At 46.7% G+C, this 21043-nt stretch overlaps 2 protein-coding genes across 3 annotated transcripts; one reads left to right on the top strand and one right to left on the bottom strand.

Moving 5' to 3' along the window:
• Window positions 1-1602: 1602 nt before the first annotated feature.
• On the top strand, window positions 1603-7844 carry LOC102575615 (chymotrypsin-like elastase family member 2A). The gene is made up of 7 exons (XM_019499972.2): window positions 1603-1678; window positions 1873-1961; window positions 2459-2556; window positions 2986-3114; window positions 6179-6315; window positions 7036-7181; window positions 7537-7844. The coding sequence occupies exons 1-7, from the start codon at window positions 1603-1605 to the stop codon at window positions 7738-7740; spliced, it is 879 nt and encodes a 292-aa protein (XP_019355517.2). The 3' UTR covers window positions 7741-7844.
• A 2455-nt stretch (window positions 7845-10299) lies between these two features.
• On the bottom strand, window positions 10300-20974 carry CASP9 (caspase 9). 2 transcript variants are annotated; one of them, XM_019499976.2, is made up of 10 exons: window positions 20823-20974; window positions 20506-20719; window positions 18967-19056; window positions 18225-18277; window positions 16240-16416; window positions 15077-15166; window positions 13956-14103; window positions 13214-13393; window positions 12521-12630; window positions 10300-10931 (listed from the first exon to the last, which is right to left on the bottom strand). In XM_019499976.2, exons 1-10 carry the CDS (start codon window positions 20952-20954, stop codon window positions 10839-10841), a joined length of 1287 nt encoding a protein of 428 aa, XP_019355521.2. In that variant the 5' UTR covers window positions 20955-20974; the 3' UTR covers window positions 10300-10838. The 2 variants fall into 2 exon arrangements, with proteins under 2 accessions (XP_019355521.2, XP_006266038.2); XM_006265976.4 differs by having other exon boundaries at window positions 18225-18262; window positions 20823-20973.
• Between the last annotated feature and the right edge of the window lie 69 nt (window positions 20975-21043).

The following is a 21043-nucleotide window of genomic DNA, read 5'->3' as shown; positions in this document are numbered from 1 at the left end:
AGCCTCTGCCAAACTCCACGTGTTGAGGAAGGCTCCAGGGCTGTATCCCAAGGACAGGACTGAGTATAAGTATCATGGGTGGGGAGTGAGTAGCTCAGACAATTTAAGGCAACAAACTGGCCCCTGACCACAAAGTCTCACGTTCTTGATCCGGCCCCAAATGGAGAGGGAAGGGGTGATCCGATGATTATAGCTCTGTGGTGGTGTCAGGAGACCCAGGTTCAGTTCCTTGTTCTCTCAGACCTCTTCTTTGACCCTGGGCATGGCACCTAAAATCCTGGTGCCTCTGTAAAACATGGACAATAGCAACACCCAGCACACAAGGCGCGCCGTCAGGATCAGTATATTGCAGACCGTGAGTTGCTCAGATACTATAGTAACGGGGATCAAAGTGGGGAGGAAGATGCTCTCAAGAATCAGCAGTTGATGAGCAGTTTCTCAGCTCACATGATGGGGTTTTCTTACTACAGGTATTCATCTACCACTGACAGGGGAGGCAACACCATACAGATACCTGCTGGGGAAGCTGCCTACTCCAAATTCATAGATTCATAGGTGTTAGGGTCGGAAGGAACCTCAATAGATCATCGAGTCCGACCCCCTGCATAAGCAGCAAAGAGCTGGTGTTCTTGTAACCACCCCTCGAGACCCCTTCTCCAAGCTGCAAAGGCACTAGATCCCATTTCCCCCTCAGTGACAGCTGCATATTTGGGAGCAGAACAGCTGCAAATGGGGAATTTCTGGTTCGGGAGAAATTTCACCATCTTCCATTTTGTTCCGGTTCAGAACAAAACAAGCTCTTTCCGGTTTTCCCCATTTCAGCATTTCCAAGCAGTGTTCGGAGAAGGAAGTTTCTTCCCAAAATTATTTTTTGCGGTCTTTCCTTCTTTGTTGTTTTGCCACTTTGTGACACGTTAGCAGTAGGAATAGATCTGTCACGGCTCCCGACATGGCAGAAAGACATAAGAGAGTACTGAAGGGCCTTGGACAGCAACGTGTTTATTTTAGCAGGCAGCTTGGTTGAGTCCAACTAAAATCTCTCACCTTTTTTTCTAGATCAGGGTGTCTCCAGTTTGTGTTTATTTGAAATGGGGACAGCTGGATGCACTCCGTGTGATCTAGACAAGAAGATCAGCTGTTCCAGATGACGCTAAGTTGACACTACCACCGCTTGATCGATTCTAAAAAATAAAAATAGGCTATTGTAAGTACTAATAGCCAAAAATAGGATATTGTAAGCACTGCCCCAAAGTTATCCTGACACGTCAGGATTGGCAGTGCCTAAAGTGCACTGAGACTAGTCATGACATTAATGCCACACAGGAATTTCTTCTCCCATAATATATCGGCAGGCAGAACTCAAGGTTGTGGGATAGCAAACAGCTGGAACAAATATCTTCCAGCTCACCTGGTGCTCTCCCCACCCCTCAACAAAAAAGAGCAAACCCAGATGGAGCCTGGATTTCAAGGTCTAGCTACCTTGACCTTTTCTGGAAGTACGTCCCACTGTTGTAAAACTTTCCATCGGTGGCAGCGCAGCGCTCCATCCCACGCGGGATCTCCCAGAGATATGCACTGCAGCTATATAAGACGGCTCAGGAGATGCACATTGACAGCACACTGCCCTGGGACACCATGATCACGATCCTATTTGTGGCACTCACTTTGACCCCTGGGGGTACGTATCCGGCTCATACGCAGCTTTTTATCTTGCCTGCTCTCTAGACTAACCCTGTTGCCCCCCTACCAGTCAGAAACATGCAGGTGCTCGGATACCGGGGTGAGGGGCACGCTGTAACAACCAGACTAGAATTGGAGATGGCTCGATACCTGCCTGTTTCTAAAGTGGATCCCACCATGTCTCTCTTACAGTCCTCAGTTGTGGGGATCCCATCTACAAACCCTTTTTGTCCCGAGTGGTTGGAGGGGACGACGCAAGACCATACAGCTGGCCATGGCAGGTTTGTGATTCTCCGTCTCCTCAATCCTTTGCTAAGAGGTTCCTGAGCCCTGCCTGTGATCCGTTTCAAGATCTCCAGGAAAGGTCTAGCTATCAATAACCAGGGCCCTGTTGGTTTGGTTGAAAATGGGATGGAAAAATAATGGGGGGAAAAGCAGTGCACCCCTATTTGCTTCAATAAAGTCTATAACCGATCACAGGGCTGGATAACAGCAGCTGCCAACATTTTCCAATCTATTTCTACACAGACTAGTAAAGAGCTGTTTAACCACTACATTTCTCTATAGCTAATAAATTCTGCCTGGAGCAAGCCATGCAAACAGCTTTGGTAAAGCAACACTGAATAGAAACCCTGGGGGGAAAGCCCTTTTCCTAAGACAGTTATCCTGATTCAAAGTCCGGGCTGTTTGGATGGTCCTTGTCCCGTCCCCTTCCCCAGTCGTGCTGTGGGACACCGGTCAGCTGCATTCCTAGTGTTGTTTCACATTTTGCTCCTAGGCCTCCCTTCAATACTCTTACAGTGGTGGATGGTTTCACACGTGTGGAGGAACCCTCATTGCAACCAACTGGGTCATGACAGCTGCTCACTGCATCAGGTAAATCAGCTGGAGATCCTTGGCCAGCCATTTATGCTAATGTTATATCCAGAAATCAGCATACAATCTGCAACCAAAGCCCATTCAAAACAGGCTCTTCCATGCCAAATAGGATCATCAAGTCCAAAGTCTCATTTCTGCTCAACAGTCAACAATTTCCCAGGTTTCCCACCAACAAAAGCATGGATAATATGCACCATGCACTGAATTATCATTCTTAATTTTGCACGAATAAGGATCAATTAAACCCAGTTAAATAGGCTTAACTTTGCTCAAGAGGGTTGCTAGCAAGTATTGCTCTGTCATTTAAACAGCTCCCACAAACACTTCCTGGCCTTTATTTAACCACCTTTCCCAAAGATGCACCCAGCTTTGCAGCAAGCCAGGAGCCACAAAACTCAACGGTTCTCTGGTTCTTTTCCTCCTCAGTTCCTCTCGGACATATCGAGTACTTCTTGGAAAATACAACCTACACATTGAAGAAAAAGGATCGGTTGCAGCGTCTCCAGCAGAAATCATCGTCCATGAGAAGTGGAACCCTAAGAAGGTCTCCAATGGGTAAGTCAACAGCAGTTTTTTGTGGAAGGTCTAAGAGATGGTATCAAAATCCAAGCACCTGAGACCTACCAGCCCTGAACCCCAACTCAAAAGCCAGAGCCACCTGTAAGAGCTTAGACTCATATTGAGGTTTCCAAACTGGTGAAATATTGCAATTGGAGAGAGATAATCCAACACTTGAGGCCTTTCCTATCCCGGAGGACAGGGTGCCCAACTCAGTCAACACATCCCCTTTCTCACCAGGACACATGCCAAAAGTTAGGGGATGTTTTCTCTTTCTCTCTCCATACTTCTTGCTTTCCCCCATCCAGAAATGTCAGACATGCAGCCTAACCTGCTGAGGGATTGTGATGATCATTTAGGTTTCAACAGCAGCTTTCATAAAAGCACGGGTGAAATAGCAAATGCGGGTTGAAGGGACCTCAGGAGGTCACGTCTAGTCCAACCCCCTGCTCAAAGCAGGACCAGCCCCACTTACATCATCTCAGCTAAGGCTTTACAGAACTGGGCCTTAAAAACCTCCAAGGAAATCCCATAACCCCTTTGGATAACCTTGTCCAGCGTTTCCAGTCCTCCTGATAAGAGGTTTTTCCTAATATCTAACCTAAACTTCGCTTGACGCAACTTGAGCCCATTGCTCCTTGTTCTGTCATCACCAAGATCAGTCCAGCTCCATCCTCTTGGCAACCACCTTTCAGGAGGTCGACGGCTGCTATTAAAATCCCCCCTCAGTCTTCTTTTCCACAGACTAAATAAGCCCAGTTCCCTCAGCCTCTCCTCATCACCAGCCACGTGCCCCAGCCCCTGAGACATTTTCACTTTCCTCCACTGGACTCTTTCCAACTTGCTCACACCCTTTCTATAGCAGGGGGCCCACAACTGGACACAGGACTAAAGATGTGGCCTCCCCAGTGTCGAATAGAGGGGAATAATTATTTCCCTCAATCTGCTGATAATGCTTCTACTAATGCAGCCCAGGATGCCATTAGCCTTCCTCACAACAAGGGCACACTGTTCGTTTGTTATACATACAGCTCTTACACTTGCAGCTCCAGTAGCATTCAGTACAAATTGTTGTTTAGCGCAGCTCTGCACTGCCAAATGCATGCCCCGCTCCACTGAGCACAGCCTCCAGCCTTATAATGGGGAGAAGTGACACCTCGTCAGACAGGCGTGCTGAGCCGTGCAGTCAGCCCACGTCAAGTCCTGCAAAACCCTCAAGTGAACAGTCCTGTTAGATATCCAGGTTGTAGCCATATTGGTCTAGAGGAAAAAGCAATCAGGACATGTGGTAGAGGTGATCTCTTTTATTAGGCCAACTAGATTTTTGCAAAAAATAAATAAATAAATAAAAATGGTTTTTATTTGCCATTTTAAATTAAAGAATTTTTTTTTGCAAAAATCTAGTTGGTCTAATAAAAGAGATCACCTCTACCACGAGTTCTGATTGCTTGGTCCTATTAGAATGATTTGTCATTTGGGTTAAACTGAGGCTGCTGAAGGGGCCTTCAGCCTGAGTGCATTAGTACAAGTGTCACCGACCTCAGCATCACAGACGTTGTAGTTTCAGGAACAAGGCCGCCCCCCCTTCCCATGCCAGCCTCAAACTCTTCCTTTAGAGGAACCTGAAAGCAAAGCATCTGCAAAGCTTTCTACAATGCTTCATAGGCTTACAAACACGGACAACTCTGTCCTCCAAACTCCAGACAGCCCTTGGACAGTCCTCTTGGTTTTTAGTAACGCAATCTGGGGATTTGTAAGACGAGGGCACAATATTCATTTATTTAGCTCTTTGCAACCCAAAGGATCCCTTCTTAGTTCCTCAAAGGCTTTTCAAGCTCTTTAAACACAAACCACCTCTGGAAAGGCAAAGCAGAGCGGGGTTGGGGGTAGAGAAACAGAGGGGAAAGGTTTGAGCAAACCAGCATTAAAAAAAGGAACATTTCTGTTTGCATTGAGTAGGCTTTGTACGGCTGAACAGCCAGCAGCAAATGCAGTAGCAAAGGCCTCCCCGGCCTTGCTTAGCACAGGCAGGAGAGTTGAGCAGCTCCTGCAGGGCCTGCATGCTGGGTACATTCAGGGTAGGGCAGCACCAGCTTCAAAGAGGCTGAGGAAACACTACTGAATCCCCTTTGGATAGGGAGGTGCAGCCAAAAAAATCATCTGGTGCCCTCCAGAGACTCACTGGTGCCTGGCAAGACGGAAGCTGCTGAAAGGCTGAGCTTCCCGGCTGCTCTGGAAGAGATGGAGCCATCAGCCACGGTGTGGGTAGCAATCTGGGGACCGGCTGAGCAGCTGAGGGAATATCACCCATTGTGGGCAGGGAAAAAAAAAGCAGTAACTTTGAATGAAGAAGCCCAAAGCTCTCAGGGCACCCTTGCTGTCACAGACTGTGCTTGTAGTGCTTTCCACACACAGGCTGAACCTTACTAAATAACTCTGTGCTGGAAGACACAGGTCCATGGATTTCTTCAGGGAGCATGGGGATCTTTATGCCTGAATTTGACCCTGGATTTGCATGAAGCAATGCCTTACTTAGGGGGAAGAGAAAACCATGCAATGGCTAAGATGGCCAAAGGTCCCTCACTGCATCAGAGCCAGAAGGGTGAGCAGCTGCTGATCAAGGGCTGCTCAGTAGAGAGCTGGGAGACAGTCAATCCTACCTTTGGTTCTGCTGCATTTGCTGCGGGGATGCTGTCTGACGCTGCCTGGTGCAGTGGGCACAGAGCTGTAATTGTTTCTGGGTCAGGAGATCACCCCAGGCTACCTGCTGTGCTGGAAGCGATGCCTCCGCGTACATCCCAGGCAGTGCTGTGCCTGGGAGCAGCTCGTTAGCTGGTGCCTTTCAGCTCCAGGTGATGCTGAGGCCAATTAGCCAGCTGGCAACTCTGTTCTGGGGCAGCTGCAGTGCCTGGAGCCCAAAGTGATGGAAATGCATGCGGAGGTCTGGGGGCTGTTCTTGGCCTTGCTCCTTGAAGGCCAGGTGTTTGCTCTGAAATGGGGGAACAGCTCTGTAAGCACGAAGCACTAATGCCTTTCCTCTGCCCCCCTAATGTTTTTGCAGGTATGACATTGCTTTGATCAAACTCTCTCAGCATGTCCAACTGAGCGATAAAATCCAGCTCGCTTGCCTCCCCACACCAGACAGCATCCTTACCGAGAAAGCCATCTGCTATGTGACAGGATGGGGAAGACTGCAGAGTAAGTGCCTATATAGCTAAATAATGAAATAAAGCCCTTTGAAATTAAGCTCTGCTTTGGGACTGAGGTTTAGTCAGTGGCCAGTGCCTCCTCAGGAAGAGAAGGTATTTGATCTAGCTCTAGCTTCATTTGTGTAGCAGAGAGATTTTTCTATGGCAGAACCTTTTGCTCACACAATAGGACTCTGACCCTGCGTAAGGGCTCAGGGTGCACCTGCAATACAAAGAAGGCTGCTGGGTCGATTAATGCTAATATGCCCAGTGGAAGGAGTGAAACGCCAGTTAATGTTGCCGATAGAGCCCCAAAGGGGAAGTCTTTTGATGCGCAGGTAAATGAGGGCAGGCTCCCACAGCCACCTCGCCCCTGTGCTTCCTTCCTGATTTGAGGGCATCACCAGAGGGTGAAAAAGCAGCACTTGGTCTTATTACGCTTGATCCTCAAATGGTAAGGGCCAGAACTGGCCCATCTGCTTCTCTCGTCCACATCACTGCTTCGCTGAAGAACCATTTGTAATGGAATGAGGATTTTGAGTCTAATTGAGACATTCCCCTGAGTGAGGAATACAGCAGGGACTGGAGTTGGCCCTTGTCATAGACTCGCTGGTGACTTGTCCCTGGAGGAACCACAAATCCTGTCTTGCAAGGGGGATTGCCTACAATCTCTGCTTGATTCTTGAATTATCTGTGGGAAGGCAACTCCCTTGTCTCTGCTCTCCTCCAGCAAACGGCGACCTCCTGGACGTATTGCAGCAAGGCCATTTGCTCGTGGTACCTTATTCAATCTGTTCCAGCCCTGACTGGTGGGGGAGCGTAGTGAAAACCAACATGATCTGTGCTGGCGGTGATGGGGTGATCTCCAGCTGCAATGTGAGTCTGAGGACCATGGGACTTCTGAGCTTGGCTTTAAAGTCAGACTTGGGCATTGGTAGGGGGGGCTGGAGCCCTTTGGTGTTAGCTGTATTTTGAAGCCTCTCCCCACCACTCATGTCAGCTGATCTCACCAAGGAATATTTGGTAGATGCTTGTTCGCATCTTCTGTGGCCCATACAGAGACCTTTCATCTGCAACTGGGCCCATGCTCAGGCTCTGGTCTCACAACCCTGTCCCATCTCCAGCTCTACGATAGAGCTGGGGCCAGTGATGGCCTCTCTCCTGCCACAAAGACAGACATGGCTTTTCCATGCCAGGACCACCCATAAACGGTGCTTCTTCTTCCTCACAGGGGGACTCCGGTGGCCCACTGAACTGTCAACGTGCCGACGGCAACTGGGAAGTGAATGGTGTAGTCAGCTTTGGCTCCTCCCTTGGCTGCAATTACTACCACAAGCCTTCCGTCTTCACCCGTGTCTCTGCCTTCAACGACTGGATCAGCAATGTAAGGCTCTTGTCTCTACTACCCGCCAGGACAGCAGCTCTTCTTTGTTAACTTGTAAAACGGGCATTGCTAAGTAGTTAAAATAACCCAATTTCAATTTAAAGGGCTTGTCTCAAAGGGGAAATTGCCCAGAACAGGTATTCTTCTGGCTTAAGACTCTTAGGGCACATCTACATGGGAAAAGAGCCACAGCAGGGATTGCTACAGTGAAGCAGGGCATGCTCCTTCTGTGTGCTACACCCCACAAGATACAGATCTACTCTTATCATTGCCTCAGGGACCTCTCTGAAGAGCTACTGTTCTTTCAATTCCAAGCTGATCTTGTTCCTGAATAACTGCACTCAAACAAAATACTGAGCCAGACAAGAGAGATGCCTGATATACGTTAGTTCTCGCGGGACAGGATAGGCACCTTTCTCCTGAGCAACGTGCCAAGTGATTTTCATTTCTAGCCAACACTGGGAGAAAGCTCTGCACATTTTATATTGAGGATATACTGACCACCTTTTAAAGGGTTCATAATAAAGGTGTTTTAGGAAATTGCTTATCAGTTGTTAGATATTACAATAGGCTTCTTATAGCTTCCAGACTGTAACAATTACATCATGAGAAAATAACACAGGTTGCTCCCGTCTATGATATTCTGATATTATCATCAATAATTTGCTATCTAGAAAGGTATCCTCCTAAATAGAAGGCGTGACCCGAGTACTTGTCTTATTTATTAAGCAGAGAGAACACTATAGGACTTATAAATGTGTATTTAAAAGGTATGATTTGTGGAGTTTGGATGTACAGCATGGTGTTTGCCAATTCCCTTAGTTTGCCAGTCTGATCTGTGCTTTGTTCTATATTTTCTGTAGGTTATGCAAAAATACTAACCCCAAAAGACCTGGGCAATGCACCAAGATGGGACCACAGAAACGAAAGCGGTTTGAAATAAAGGCAGCATCGGGAAACTGAAGTCACAGCTGATGTGTTGGAGGAGTTTGTGTATAAGTAAAAAGCAAAGCAAAAAAACCCCCCAAGATCTATTTTGCAATGCATGGATAACACATGTCCCTGGGGAAGGAAGGGAATAGGAGGGAAGGAGGTTGCCTTGCTGGGAAGTCTGCAAAGGAGTATTCATTCCATGAAATAAAAGCTGAGGTTGAAAAAAAATGGTGCAGAGGAGGACCAAGCTGATAGGAGAGATATATAACCCCATTCTCCCTTCTCGCTGCATCTTCTCTTGCATCCTTCCCATTGCCCACTACTCTTTCCCTTGTGCCTGAACTGACCGCACAAGAACTACAGGATCCCCAAGTAACGTGACAGTCTCATGGCACAGAATACACAAGACGCACAGAACCCCCAGCCATTCCCTCTATTCAGTGATTTGATGCTACACGCTGTATCTTGCCTGCCCACGGCACTCTGTACGCAAGCAACCTTGCAGAGAATGCTGTCCAAAGAGCAGGCCGCTAGCAGTAGCAAACTATATGAAAGCCACTTGGAAATAGAGGTAGGCTTTTAGAGACTGATGGCAATTCCCAATGCACTTAGACCCTTTCATGGCGAATAAAGCCCACAGCACTTACATCTCCTTGACACCCCATCAATCTCCAGTGAGTAGGAGCTCCATGAGTATATTCAGAGAAGAAAAAAGCCTGTGCTTGTTTTCTTGCTACAAATTTCCTCATATCCCCAAGGGACTAGGGCAAAGATATAAATTCACCTGCTCCACCTCGAGCTAGGAACTCTCCACTGAAAATGACCTAGAAGGGTTGAAGGTCACCTCCACCCCAATCCCATTAATCAAAGGAGCTCTGCTGCTCCAGAAAGCAAACACCAGATGACTGATCAATCATTGCAGCCTGCAACCATGAGTATCTAGTTGTTGCTTCTAGAAACTAAGGGACTAAGGAAGTTCAGAGAGGCCAGATCCTCACCTGCCTCTGCAAATAAGGCAGAGGAAGTGGTAGAAGAACAATGAGAGCTCAGAACAGTGAACACTTCTGTGACTTTTTAGAGTACAAATTCCATCATGCTGAAGGGCCAAGATGGGGAAACCATTAGGACTTGATCTATTTCCTGCCCCATTTCATCTTTCCTAGCTCTGTCAGGTGAGTTGTGCTCCACAGTTCCCTATGACACTTGCCATCTCAATGTCGCTCCATTTACCACAGCTGTGTTATTATTCTCCCTGTGGTGGGAAGGGGGAAGAAAAAGTTGCACATATGCTGTTTGATCTTGTATACAAAAGCAATCATATTTGATAGAAGACAAAGACCTTGAGTCTGTTATAGAGGAAAAGTAATTTAATTTCTTCTTCAAACAGTAGCCTCAGGAATAAATATTCTGATTTTTCTTTAAATAGAATCAGTTGGACCTCAAACATCAGACTGGCTGGTGTTCCTAGCAAGTCTGAATGGCTGCAGCTGCAATCATTCAATAGTGGGAAATTCAAGAGACTGCAAAATATGCTTTGTGACACAGCAATGCTTTTATTCTCCTTGCTTGTGGGAGAAGCCAGTCACTGTAGCTAAGAGAGGTTTGGGGGATGCCAGGGCAGCTGCAGAAGAGAAGATCAGCGGAGATGAGAATAAGTAAAGAGCAAGACAAACTGTCTACAAAGTTGAGGAGTTTAATAGAAAAAGGTAACAAATGCTGTAAAATTCTCCCCTGCCCCAACCCACAGCATTTGGATTCAGGTGCATATCATTGCTTCATAGTGCAAGAGGTTTTGATTATACAATACAAAAACTTCATTTTCCCCTCCTCCCACACAAGGGAGCTGCAATCACAGGTCAAAAGTGGACCAAGCCAGCATAAAGCCTAAATCAGCTCAAGGCACTTTTTGCTGAAGAACAGGGAGATAGACTCAAAGGCTGCAGCTACTAGCCTAGCCCAGAATTATCCCACAGGCTTTGTCACCTGCCTGAAATGTTCTGGATCTGGAACCCAACAGTCTTGATCTGAGCAGAAAGGGAGCAAAGCCTCCATTTCATAGTAACATGGGAGTTAATCAACTGCACATCCCAGGACACATGCAAATCAGGAGCAGCTGAATACAGAATCAAATCAGAGCAGCCATGGCCATGTGTGGGGTGTCCTCAGACCTGGTGGAGACAATCCTGACTAACAGGAGAGGCCTCCAAGCCTGGGTTTCACTTGGTCATGAAGAAGAACCATTTCCGAAGGAAGTGATAGCAGCCTGGCATCTGCTTGTATTTTTCTTTAGTAGACACTTCATTTGCCACCTGGGAAAGAGAGGAAGGAAAATAAAGAGGTTGGCTGGTTTGATGATCAAGAGCAGCTTAAGGCCTTATTGAGGACTGAATGCAGGGGCAGCAAGCAGAACTGTACACAGTAGGAGAGAGGAGATGACTCAGATGTGGACTGCAGCAGTCAGTAGGCTGCTTCTAGAACTGAGCACCTCTTCCCCTGCCTCCTCATTCTCCGCAACAGATGCTCACTTCTGGAAGCCACCTTCAGAGCTGACCTTCCTGTCCGCCTTCCCTCTCACCAAGCTTATGCAACAAGTGCTTTGTCTGAATCAGAAATAGTTCTTCTGAGCACAGGAGAAGTTTAGTCATTTCCTTTGTGTCGACACCGGCATGCAGTTTTGTTAAAAATAGAAAGCTCTGTTGTGCCATTTATGGGGAGTGAAAGTTCTCTCATTCAGAAGCATGAATGATACGAGCCCCCTTTCTTCGGGAGTTCTCCTAGGAGCCCCTCTTACTTCCACAAGAAGCTCCCATTGGCATTGAATTACTTCAAAACATTCCCCTCTCCACAAAGAACTGGGTCCTCCATTTTAGAAAGCAGGATCATGCATGACACCAATTACACCAATGGGTGTTTTTTGGTACCAACTTTCAAAGGGGAGAAGGAGGCGGCTGAGGAGAACATAGGAACAATTCCTAAGGCAGTTTAGGATGTGCTTTATTACCATAACTCCAAAAACATCAGCAATTTGTCATACAAGAATCGCATATGCCTAGTTTCAGAAGGGAAAAAAAAATACAATCGGAGCTGCAAGTGTATGCAGAGTACACAATATCAGGTAAGCTACTGATCTTTGTTGGACAGCACAGAGCAAAAACCCAGATAGCAACGCATCTGACAGCAACCCAAATGGATTTCTGTGCTATCCCACTGCACTGCACCAGAGATGCAGCAAAAGAGGGAGTTATTTCCAAGAACCTCTGCATTCCCAACACTGACTATATAGCAAAGCTTAGCCTTTCATTAGCACGCACACTCATATCTCACGCCACTAGTTAAGATGTGATTACGTCACTCAGAAGATAAAAAGTAGTATTAAAGGCGAGCATCTGGTGCGGTTTTCCAGACAGCTGACATTCTTAAAGAATGAACAAAATGTCACCGCAGCAGCAAAGCGTGTAAAATTAAAGAGGTAGTCGAAGAGCTCTCAACATTATCAGTGGAGCAAGTCTTCCTTAGCATAATTTCCTTAATATAATAGCAATACACTTACCATTCTGCCTGTAGCTGCTTGCTCCAACTCATTGGTACTTTTGGTATCACAGGGACAGGTAACATTTTGGCCACTGGCAGGATTATAGGCTCTTAAACAAAGATTAAAACTGATAGTTTTTCAAGGGGAACTAGCAGTGTCTAAAGAAACCTTGCTGGGACCTGATGAAGTGAGAGGGTATTCTTCATGTTCTGAAAAATCAAGTCCCTTTAAGGCACCATCCATTGGGCAAGTAAAAACTGAAGCTCTCCAAATCAATAGTCACTTTGGAAATTTAGGCCTTAACAGGCAAACTAAGTTCAAAGACTGAGTAACTGAAGCACTAAATCAGAAAAAAGGAACACTTACCCGCAACAACAGCTTCTGCAGATCTTCAGAATCAGCATATTGCTCAAGTATTCTATCCAGGGTTTCCACAAACCAACTGCCACTCTTGCGATCCCTCCAGGAGACAAATCCTTTGGAAAGAATATAAAAACATTTCTATCTCAGTCCAGCAAGGGAAGTCTCCTTGGTATGATACTTCCACTCTCTGGAGAAGTTTCTCTAAACCCAGAAACTTCTGGCCCTGGTGAGTAAGGCCTGTATTACTGACTGACTTGGAGCAAGTCAAAACCTTCATGTGCCTCAGCTACTTCCATCTGTGACACGAGGATAACAACTCTTCAGACAGTGGCCTCTCATATACTGTCTGTAAAGGACTATGAGATTCTCCATTGAAAGTATGGAGCACTGTCACGCACCAAAAGAAATCGGCATGGAATGAAAATAAAAATGCTCCAATGTTCATACTGTCTAGTTTGTGCAGGACTGTTTTCACCTGTAGCTCTCAAGAGTTCATTATGAATGGGGCACCTATAACCCTTCACATTTTCTAGATGGAGAAACTGAGGTAGGAGGAAGTGACACATACAAAGCCCCCCATTAAGGTACCAGCAGAGCCAGGAACAGAAGCCTAGTGTTATTATCATCCATTGCTCTATTCACTTGGCATCACTGCCTGCCTCATAAAAAAAAACAACAACAACAACAACAACTCACCTGGAAACGTTGAATAGGACACCAAGATGTCACTGGCCTTGGGTACACTGGCAACTGCATCTGGCTCATCCAAGTTCCCCGAGGAGGGCTTAAGGGGAGATGCATCTGACTCTAGAGAAGCTCCATAACCTTGGTTTCCAGATGAGTCAGAATCCAATTCAAATCCATAATCCTTTTCCTCTGCCAGAGACAACCAAGAAACCCTTCTCAGTTACAAGCACAAGTAATAAGAAGTGGATTCCCACCTTCCCCATCCATAAGTCTAGTCCTTCTGATATAACAGGCAACTGTTCTTTTCTCCTTTGCTGTGTTAGCCGACTTGGAAACATCGCAATTCATGGCAGTACAATTTGAGTTCATTCTTACCAACCAAAAACCTTTCGGCCACACAGGGAGAACTGAAACAGTCCACTCTGCTAGAGTCCATACAGCAGCTGAGACCCTTTCACTTCCTTCCCACAGCCCTTCTCAATTAACCAAGCCAGTTTCAGTGCAGTGAAATGCATGTCCCGGTCTGACCTGGCTGCTAACAGAAATTTCACACTCTGGTCTATTAGCATTTGCCCTCAGCATTAAGAATATGCAATAAAAGAGCAAGAGAAGACAGCTCAAGGATAGGAAATAGGAAAGAATACAATTATACCAGAAATACCAACACATGAACAAGTGGCAACACAACTGTTTCTCCCACCAAACAATCCTTCTAGGACAGAGTACTAGAGAAGCTAGAGCAGATATTCACCTCCACCACAGGCCTGAATGATGAAGAGTTTGGGTTTGCCCCTCAAGCTCCAGCAATTTAATCCATTGAAACAGTTCACAATCTTTTCAACTGGAATGGCATTCCCATCTGTCCCACAAACTTCTCCAGGAAACTGAATATGGCTGCGCTGAAAGAACAAAAGCCAAGAGCCAATAACTCAAAAGAAAAGGTAAACGCAGTCAGCCCTCCCAGCTTGTCTTGCATGCAACCACCCTTGTGTGCAGATCTCAAAATGCAACCTGAGTTTGCTGCTATCTAGAAGGACTTGGAAAGCAAGATGAGGAGAGAGAACAGCAGCCAATATCAGTCTGGAAATAGTCTAAATTCCAGACACCCATGATCCTCCTTATCTGACCCATGCCCTAGGTTCCCCTGAGGTTCATGGGGTCTTATTTCCCCCCTGCCCCACAAGCTGATTAGATTGCATTCCTCACAGTCACCCTAAATCCCCCCCTTCCTGTAATTCCATCTCATTACTTCTAGCTAGATGCCACTGCAGTAAGTGTTCACTGTTGCAAATAATTACATGCCCAACTCACTGGTCAATGGGCGGTGAAGCTAGGGAAGACCTGAAAGGTCATGTAGTCCTTTCAGCACAGGGCTGTTCCACCCAGAGCACTGTGTAGTGCCAGGCTCCCTTTACTCTTGCATCCAGAATTTATTCTCAACATGCACCCTGGTCCCCAAAACCTTGCATCAGAGTTATAAAGCACACAGGACCCTCCAAAAGGTGAGACAGGATCAAAGCCACCTTAAGAAAGCAAAAGGGCACCCAGATAAGACATCTTGTTGCAACATTATACAGTAGAAAGCAACCATCAAGGGATTCCTACAAACTTGATGGCAGATCAGCTTCCCCACTGGTCTCTTCTATTGGTTCAATGGCGCTGTTGCTAAATCCATCTTCCTGGACCTCCCACTCACGTATCCTGAAGTTTGCAAGGAAAAGGCCCCACTGGCTTTGCCCACAAAATATTAGGGCATGAGGGAGACAAACACTCCCAACGAAGAGATGTTGGGACCCTGGTAACCAATACATGCTTCAGAAGTCTACTATGCAACCAGAGCAAAGGGAAAATGAAGGAGGGCTTCGATCTTACCTGACGGCCGTGGGACAGGATCACAACCAGGCAGCAGTCCATAGCGCTGTGGTCCTTCTTGGCCAGTGCCCACAGCTCCGAGTACATTTCCTACGCACACAGCAGTTTATTATTAAAGTGTGTACATCTCCAATTTAGTTAGTCTATAAGGTGCAACCATATCCTGCCTTCTGTCTGACTTCAGAGTAACACAGCTGACTATTTCTCTCGATACACATTGGCCAAGCTCAGTAACACGTTTTTCCCCATTTTTCGGCTGGCAGGTTAGCAATACTCCTGTCAGTCTGACCCCTCAAAGCAGTTCCACATCAACACTATGCTGCTGAAAGAACCGGGACAGCACTTCTGGAAAAGGAGGTCTGCCTTAAACACACCCAAGAGCCCAGAAAAGGTCCCTCTCACAGTCCACGGTGACAGGGGGACAATGTTTGTAAAGAGGCGAGTACGCTTTACTCTCCCATGGCCTGTCCAGCCTAGTCCCCATTTTTGCAAGGTCACATGTCCACTGGGAACTGGGCTGAGATCTAATCTGCTTGTGTCACATGGGACACTGAAATCCCCATCAGGCAGGAACAGTTTCTGGGTGACTGCAATTGACTGTCATTTAACATTTGCTGCTTTAACAAAGAAAGGAGATATCCCCTGAATAGCATCCTTTTAAAGAAGGCATTAATCTCAGCGTGTGCTCTCAAACACAGCACCAAGTCTGTATAGCCTACGCAGGCTGAAATGCACTGCCTTTGGTTTTAGGAAAATAAGACAAGCCTGCTTTATCTTAAATGGAAGCTCCAGGGGATTGATTGTCCTGCTTAAAAATCAAACAATACATGAGTCAAACGCAAACAGAAGACAGACCCCCTGGGTACCCTGATAAAAAAGACAAAGTCAAACATATCAAATAAATGCAACATCAGAAGACTGCTTATAAATCATGTTCAGGAATGAAACCCAAGCCCAGAGGGGCTAAAACATGCGAGCATTTTTTTTTTTGCTGTAATGTGAAGAGGAAGATCGGAAAGTCATCTTTTGACAAGCTTGTTGAGAACTGCAGTTTGGGCTTTTTGACAGGCTCTTGATACCAGTGTACAAACTGTTCCATTCTACCGATGTTTTGAGCCACTCTGCTTTCTCAACAGGGGTTAGCTGGAAGCTGCTCCTTTTACCTTAGCTTTGAGATCTTGTCGGGTCAGGACTTCAAAGTGGAACAATGAGAAGCGCCTCTTCAGTTTCTCGTAGTCTAGGTCGGAGCCCTGTCGAAGGGACAGACCAGACTCGGGGCTGAAATGGACATTGTTGATGATGAGGCAGTATCCACACGGGCGCGACTTCAGAACATAAACCTAGTGCACACAGACCCACAAGGAATGGTCAGCAGAGAGACAAAATGAACCACCCCCCCTGCCCCCCCGACTCAGGGCAGCCACTGGCTAACCTGGCAGGATGCAGCCCAGAACTGAACATGCAGCTCATATGATTTCTCCTATGAACTCAATTTACTCCTTGCCTAGGATTAGGGATGGATAATGGGACCCACTTCCATATAGGAATGAATACGGACAGGGGGGAAAATGCAGCCCAGCCTAACTGAATAGGGATCACACTTGGCAGAAGACAGGTGCCTTCCCCTACACAACAGCTCAACAGATAGAGCATGAAATAAGGAAGCTTCAAAAGTTGCTGAACAGACGTTGATAGAGCCCAAAGAAGCAACTACAAAAAGAAAGCATCAGGAGACCCAGCCAGTACTTACAAAAATCCCTCACGCACTCAGATGCACTTTATTTAGCTTTGCCTGTGCAAATATTCCATTGACTTTAATGAGACTACTCAACTGCTTGCAAGATCAGGGTCTTGATTCACATGGCTAAAGTGGCCAAGTTAATTTACCTGAAAATAAATTTGAGCTACATTTTCTGGAAGGCGATTCCAAAACATGCCTGTCTGCATTTGTGAACTTTGTCTTTTGTCATTAGCATATTTTGGTTTTGTAATTATAATGCTGAAATATACCAATAACAAAAATAGCACTATAATTACAAAACCAAAATACCAACAACAATAGAAAGAGCACTTTGCAAGTGCTGCACCAGATAATTATTAGTTGTCCCAAGCATAACTGCTTAAGGAATAATATTTGGGTGCATGTTATTGTTTATACTTATAGGGTAGCTAATACAATATAGAAGGAGGAATGGGGTGTTTAATTCTGTGCCAATCTGAATCAAACTGGGCATGTCAGGAAAGTAAGGACTTGTTACAGGACTTGTCCAGGTAACTGGGTCAGATACCTGGACTCCAAACTGTAAATAAATTCACTGGAATTTACCAGTCCCAGGCAAAGTGTTCAGATGCCTCACAAGCTACTAACGCTGATCAGGTGCGGATTTAGTCTGCACTAAAAAAGTTCTGCCAACGTGACTATGATAAAGTAGGAGCATGTAAAAAGGAAAAATCATATCCCTAACTGGCCCAGCTATGCTAGCAAAAGTCTTAGTATGGATAGTTATAATGGCAAGAGAGCTTTCATCAGCATGGATTATTCTGGGTTGGGAAACGGGTATAAGCTAGAGGCACAACTGGATTTTTTTTTGCCAGCACAAGCTGCATTTCCACAAGGAGGGTTGGATGGTACAGCTACACTAGCAAGCCTATTGCCATGTAGCAAAGCCTTGCAAAGGTAGCTGGTCCCCTCCAAATAGAAAAAGGTTCACTGTTGACTTTACAGAAGTAACCAAGCGTGTCAGGCACCTGTCCCCTATTGATTTCAAAGCACCAAAGGACTGAATATGCCAGAAGGCACCTAGTATTATCTTCAGGCACCTCATTACCTTTGTAGTTTAGGATTTGATTGGGAATACCTCTTAGTGGACCATCGTCACAGTGGATAGAGATGCTAGATGAGCCTTGGGGTCAGCTCCCTCTGCTAACTGTTAAAGGTATTTGAGCACTTCACTACCACTGGATCTATGCTCTTAAATCCCCTTAACAATCTGGACCAAAGCCCTTTGGATTGTCAATGAGCCTTAGGCTTAGAAATGCCTGATTCCCTTTTGAAAATGGGGCATCAGGTGGATGCGACAGGAGCTGGCACTGGACAGCTCAGAGAGGACACAAGCAAGAAAAAGATGCACAGAAAAAGGACACTGACCATATCGGAGTTCTGTCTGAACCTGTCTGCAGCAGCACCTGCAACACACAGACCTGACATTCAGCTCCAAGCAAGCACCTGCAACTCATTAGCAAGAGGCTTGGACTTAGATTCACAGCATTAATACCAACACAAACATTGGCTCACATTTGTTATACTGCATCTTAAAACCAATAATGCCATGGCATGGCATCCATGTGTCTTTCTGATGAGATCCCTTCTGTTAATTACGTCTTTCCCTGTTGGAGCCAACATGAGAAAGCCTTTGTTTTAACCCCCTTTTATTCCTCTCTAGCTGTTTTGAGCTTGTAGGAAGATCCCAAGACAACAGCTCATGATGTGTACCAACACTATGGCCTGAAGAGGAGACATGCAGGTACAAGCTTCGCAGGGAAAAGCAGCAGATTTGCTGTCCCTTCACTGCACACAGGGGGAAAAAAAAAAAATCACTGTTCAGCAGTGATGCCTGAACAGTAAGGTACAGGGAAGCCCAGCACGTATAGAGAAAGCTACAGGGAAAGGGAAGAGTGGAGCAAAAGGTGCATTTTGTATTTCTATAATGTCTTCCAGTTATACAATTCTCACGTGTTCCAGGCAGCATGGCATTCAGGGAGATTAACCCAACATGAAAAATACTGTGAGACTCCCAGAGGGATAGGTGGTCAAGGGCTTCCTCAGAGAAGCAGGGGAAGGACAGAGAAACTGCCAGGACTTAGGTCTTACCTACCAAGAGACTACTTACTGTGAGCCACTGTACCAGGATGGTCCAATTCTTGGTCTCTCTCAGTCCTGGCTTGGACTGGCAGAGGCAAATACTCAGAGTCTCTCCCACCTGAAAAGGCACAGGACATTTGAAGTACCCCTCTTCCTCCAGGTTCCTGTCAGAGGTAGGGTGTGTGAAGCAGACAGCAGGCTGTCTCTGGAGTTGTTTGGAGCACTGCTTGTTGCAGGCAATTGAATATCTTGCCCTACTGCCTGGGTGCTAGGTATCATTTATATCCTTTCACTGTAGGGCTCAGTCCCTGTTGTTAATGATATGGCATGAGATGAAACTAGAACAAGACTGTGCAGTGATCTGGGTGGGAATTGTGAGCCAAGTGTTTTCACTACTGTTCCTTTCTTCCTGGGCTGTGCTTATAGACAGCAACTTCTCCTGTGCGTACCCTAAAGAAATCAAGCATCCTGAAAAGGCTAGTCCATTCAGAAAGATGCCTCTCCACTTCTTTCTTCCCTAAAACTCCATCTGACCCTCCCCTATACCCCCCCCCAGCTGAACCCAGCACCTGTCCTTCCCCTTCTTAACTGCAACATGCATCTTTCTGGCCACCAATTATTCTGCAAATAGCCTTCCAAGGCCACCTCCTTCCTGCAAATGCTCGTCTTTCTCTCACTGACTTCCCCTAAGCCAAATATCTTTGCAACATCTCAACTATTCTGCAAGGCATGATCTATCCATTTAAGACTAAGCAATGCCTTTAAGGGTTTGGTGAAACAACCAGCAACACTTAGAGCACGCTATAAAATAAGGGGCAACAAAGGGAACCTGAAAATGAAAAGTAAGCTGTTAATAGAACCAGCTACCCAACCGACAACACAGATCTCTGACAAAAAAACAGCACTGGTCCTCGAATTACAGATGTTTTGTGCATTTATAGTTCCTTTCCTTCAAGGAAAACTTTAGCTTTGCCTCGTATGTCTTTTGGCTTTGCCTCGTATGTCTAATTCAGATAGATAATCAAAATGTCTAATTCTATCTGGCAAAAGACATACGAGGCAAAGCTAAAACATGCCTTGTATTTTAGCTTTGCCTGGTATGTCTTTTGCCAGATAGATAAGCTTTATCCCCATGTTGCAGCAGAGAAAACTATGAGCTTTATGGCTCTCCAACAGCCACCGGCCTAGGAACGGAACCCAGATCTGAGGTCTAATCCCTTCTTTAAATCAAGGCAAACAGCGTCTTCCTGATGCAGAGAGAAACATATGCCCTCAGACTTCAGATGTGAGGCGCCAGAGAGATTACATGCAATATAACATCAATCAAGAACTTGTATGCAAGAACATCCATCTCAAGTTCCTGGGACGTAGCTGCAGATAAAACTCGTGAGTAACGCCGAACCGCGCTGCCCTTTCCCAAACGCTGCGCGGGCTGACACCCGATTCTGGATGACAGACGGGCTATCGCATCGAACAGGCCACTAGCCGCTCTCCGGTACCGCCACAGCAAGAGGGCTTACGAACGCTGTGTTTTGCTGCTCGTTACGGCGGTCGCATCGACACTTACCTGCACGGCCCCTTCCGCCACGCGGCCCGATTTCAATGGGTTTTATGTCAATTGAGGACGGCCGCGGGAAAGCGCATCCTTCACTCAGGAAATCCGCCAGGTCTTTCTGTCCGGTTTCGCGTAGGATGGAAACAAAGGTAGGAAAAGCTTGCTTCCCGCGGGTCTCGAGGTCTATCAGTAACTGCCTGGCTTGGTCTCTCGGAGAGCCTGCTCTCTGTAAGGCAGGGGACACGATTGATTTGCACCCCGGGCCCAGAAGCCAGCATTTCCAAGCAGCGGGGAGCGGAGCGGAGCGGAGGGAGGGAGGCTGCCGGCACCTGGATGTCGTCGAGCATGTCGCGGGAGAAGACGCCGTCCCGCACCAGCGGCCCCCACAGCGCCTCCAGCTGCAGGCCCCGCACCAGCCGCACGCGACCCCGCTGCAAGCGCTGCCGCTGCTCGGCTTCCATCGCCCGGATGTGACGTCGCCGCGCCGCACATCCGGCCTCCTGCACCCCAGCATGCCCCGCGCGCGGATTCCACACACCCCCCCCCCGAG

Source organism: Alligator mississippiensis, chromosome 13 (genome assembly GCF_030867095.1).
Source record: "Alligator mississippiensis isolate rAllMis1 chromosome 13, rAllMis1, whole genome shotgun sequence".
In the NCBI taxonomy this organism is placed as follows: Eukaryota; Metazoa; Chordata; order Crocodylia; family Alligatoridae; genus Alligator; species Alligator mississippiensis.
This window is presented reverse-complemented; position numbering and strand designations above follow the sequence as displayed.

What these genes read in the sequence shown, in the direction of transcription:
- LOC102575615 (XM_019499972.2), top strand. Translation starts at nt 1,603, where the DNA reads ATGCACATTGACAGCACACTGCCCTGGGACACCATGATCACGATCCTA. An exon ending in CCTAAGAAGGTCTCCAATGG is followed by an intron (nt 3,115 to 6,178) that starts GTAAGTCAACAG and finishes ATGTTTTTGCAG; the next exon opens with GTATGACATTGCTTTGATCA. An exon ending in AGGATGGGGAAGACTGCAGA is followed by an intron (nt 6,316 to 7,035) that starts GTAAGTGCCTAT and finishes GCTCTCCTCCAG; the next exon opens with CAAACGGCGACCTCCTGGAC.
- CASP9 (XM_019499976.2), bottom strand. Translation starts at nt 20,954, where the DNA reads ATGGAAGCCGAGCAGCGGCAGCGCTTGCAGCGGGGTCGCGTGCGGCTG. An exon ending in TCAGACAGAACTCCGATATG is followed by an intron (nt 16,417 to 18,224) that starts GTCAGTGTCCTT and finishes TGTGTGCACTAG; the next exon opens with GTTTATGTTCTGAAGTCGCG. An exon ending in CATTCAGGCCTGTGGTGGAG is followed by an intron (nt 13,394 to 13,955) that starts GTGAATATCTGC and finishes TGTCTCTGGCAG; the next exon opens with AGGAAAAGGATTATGGATTT.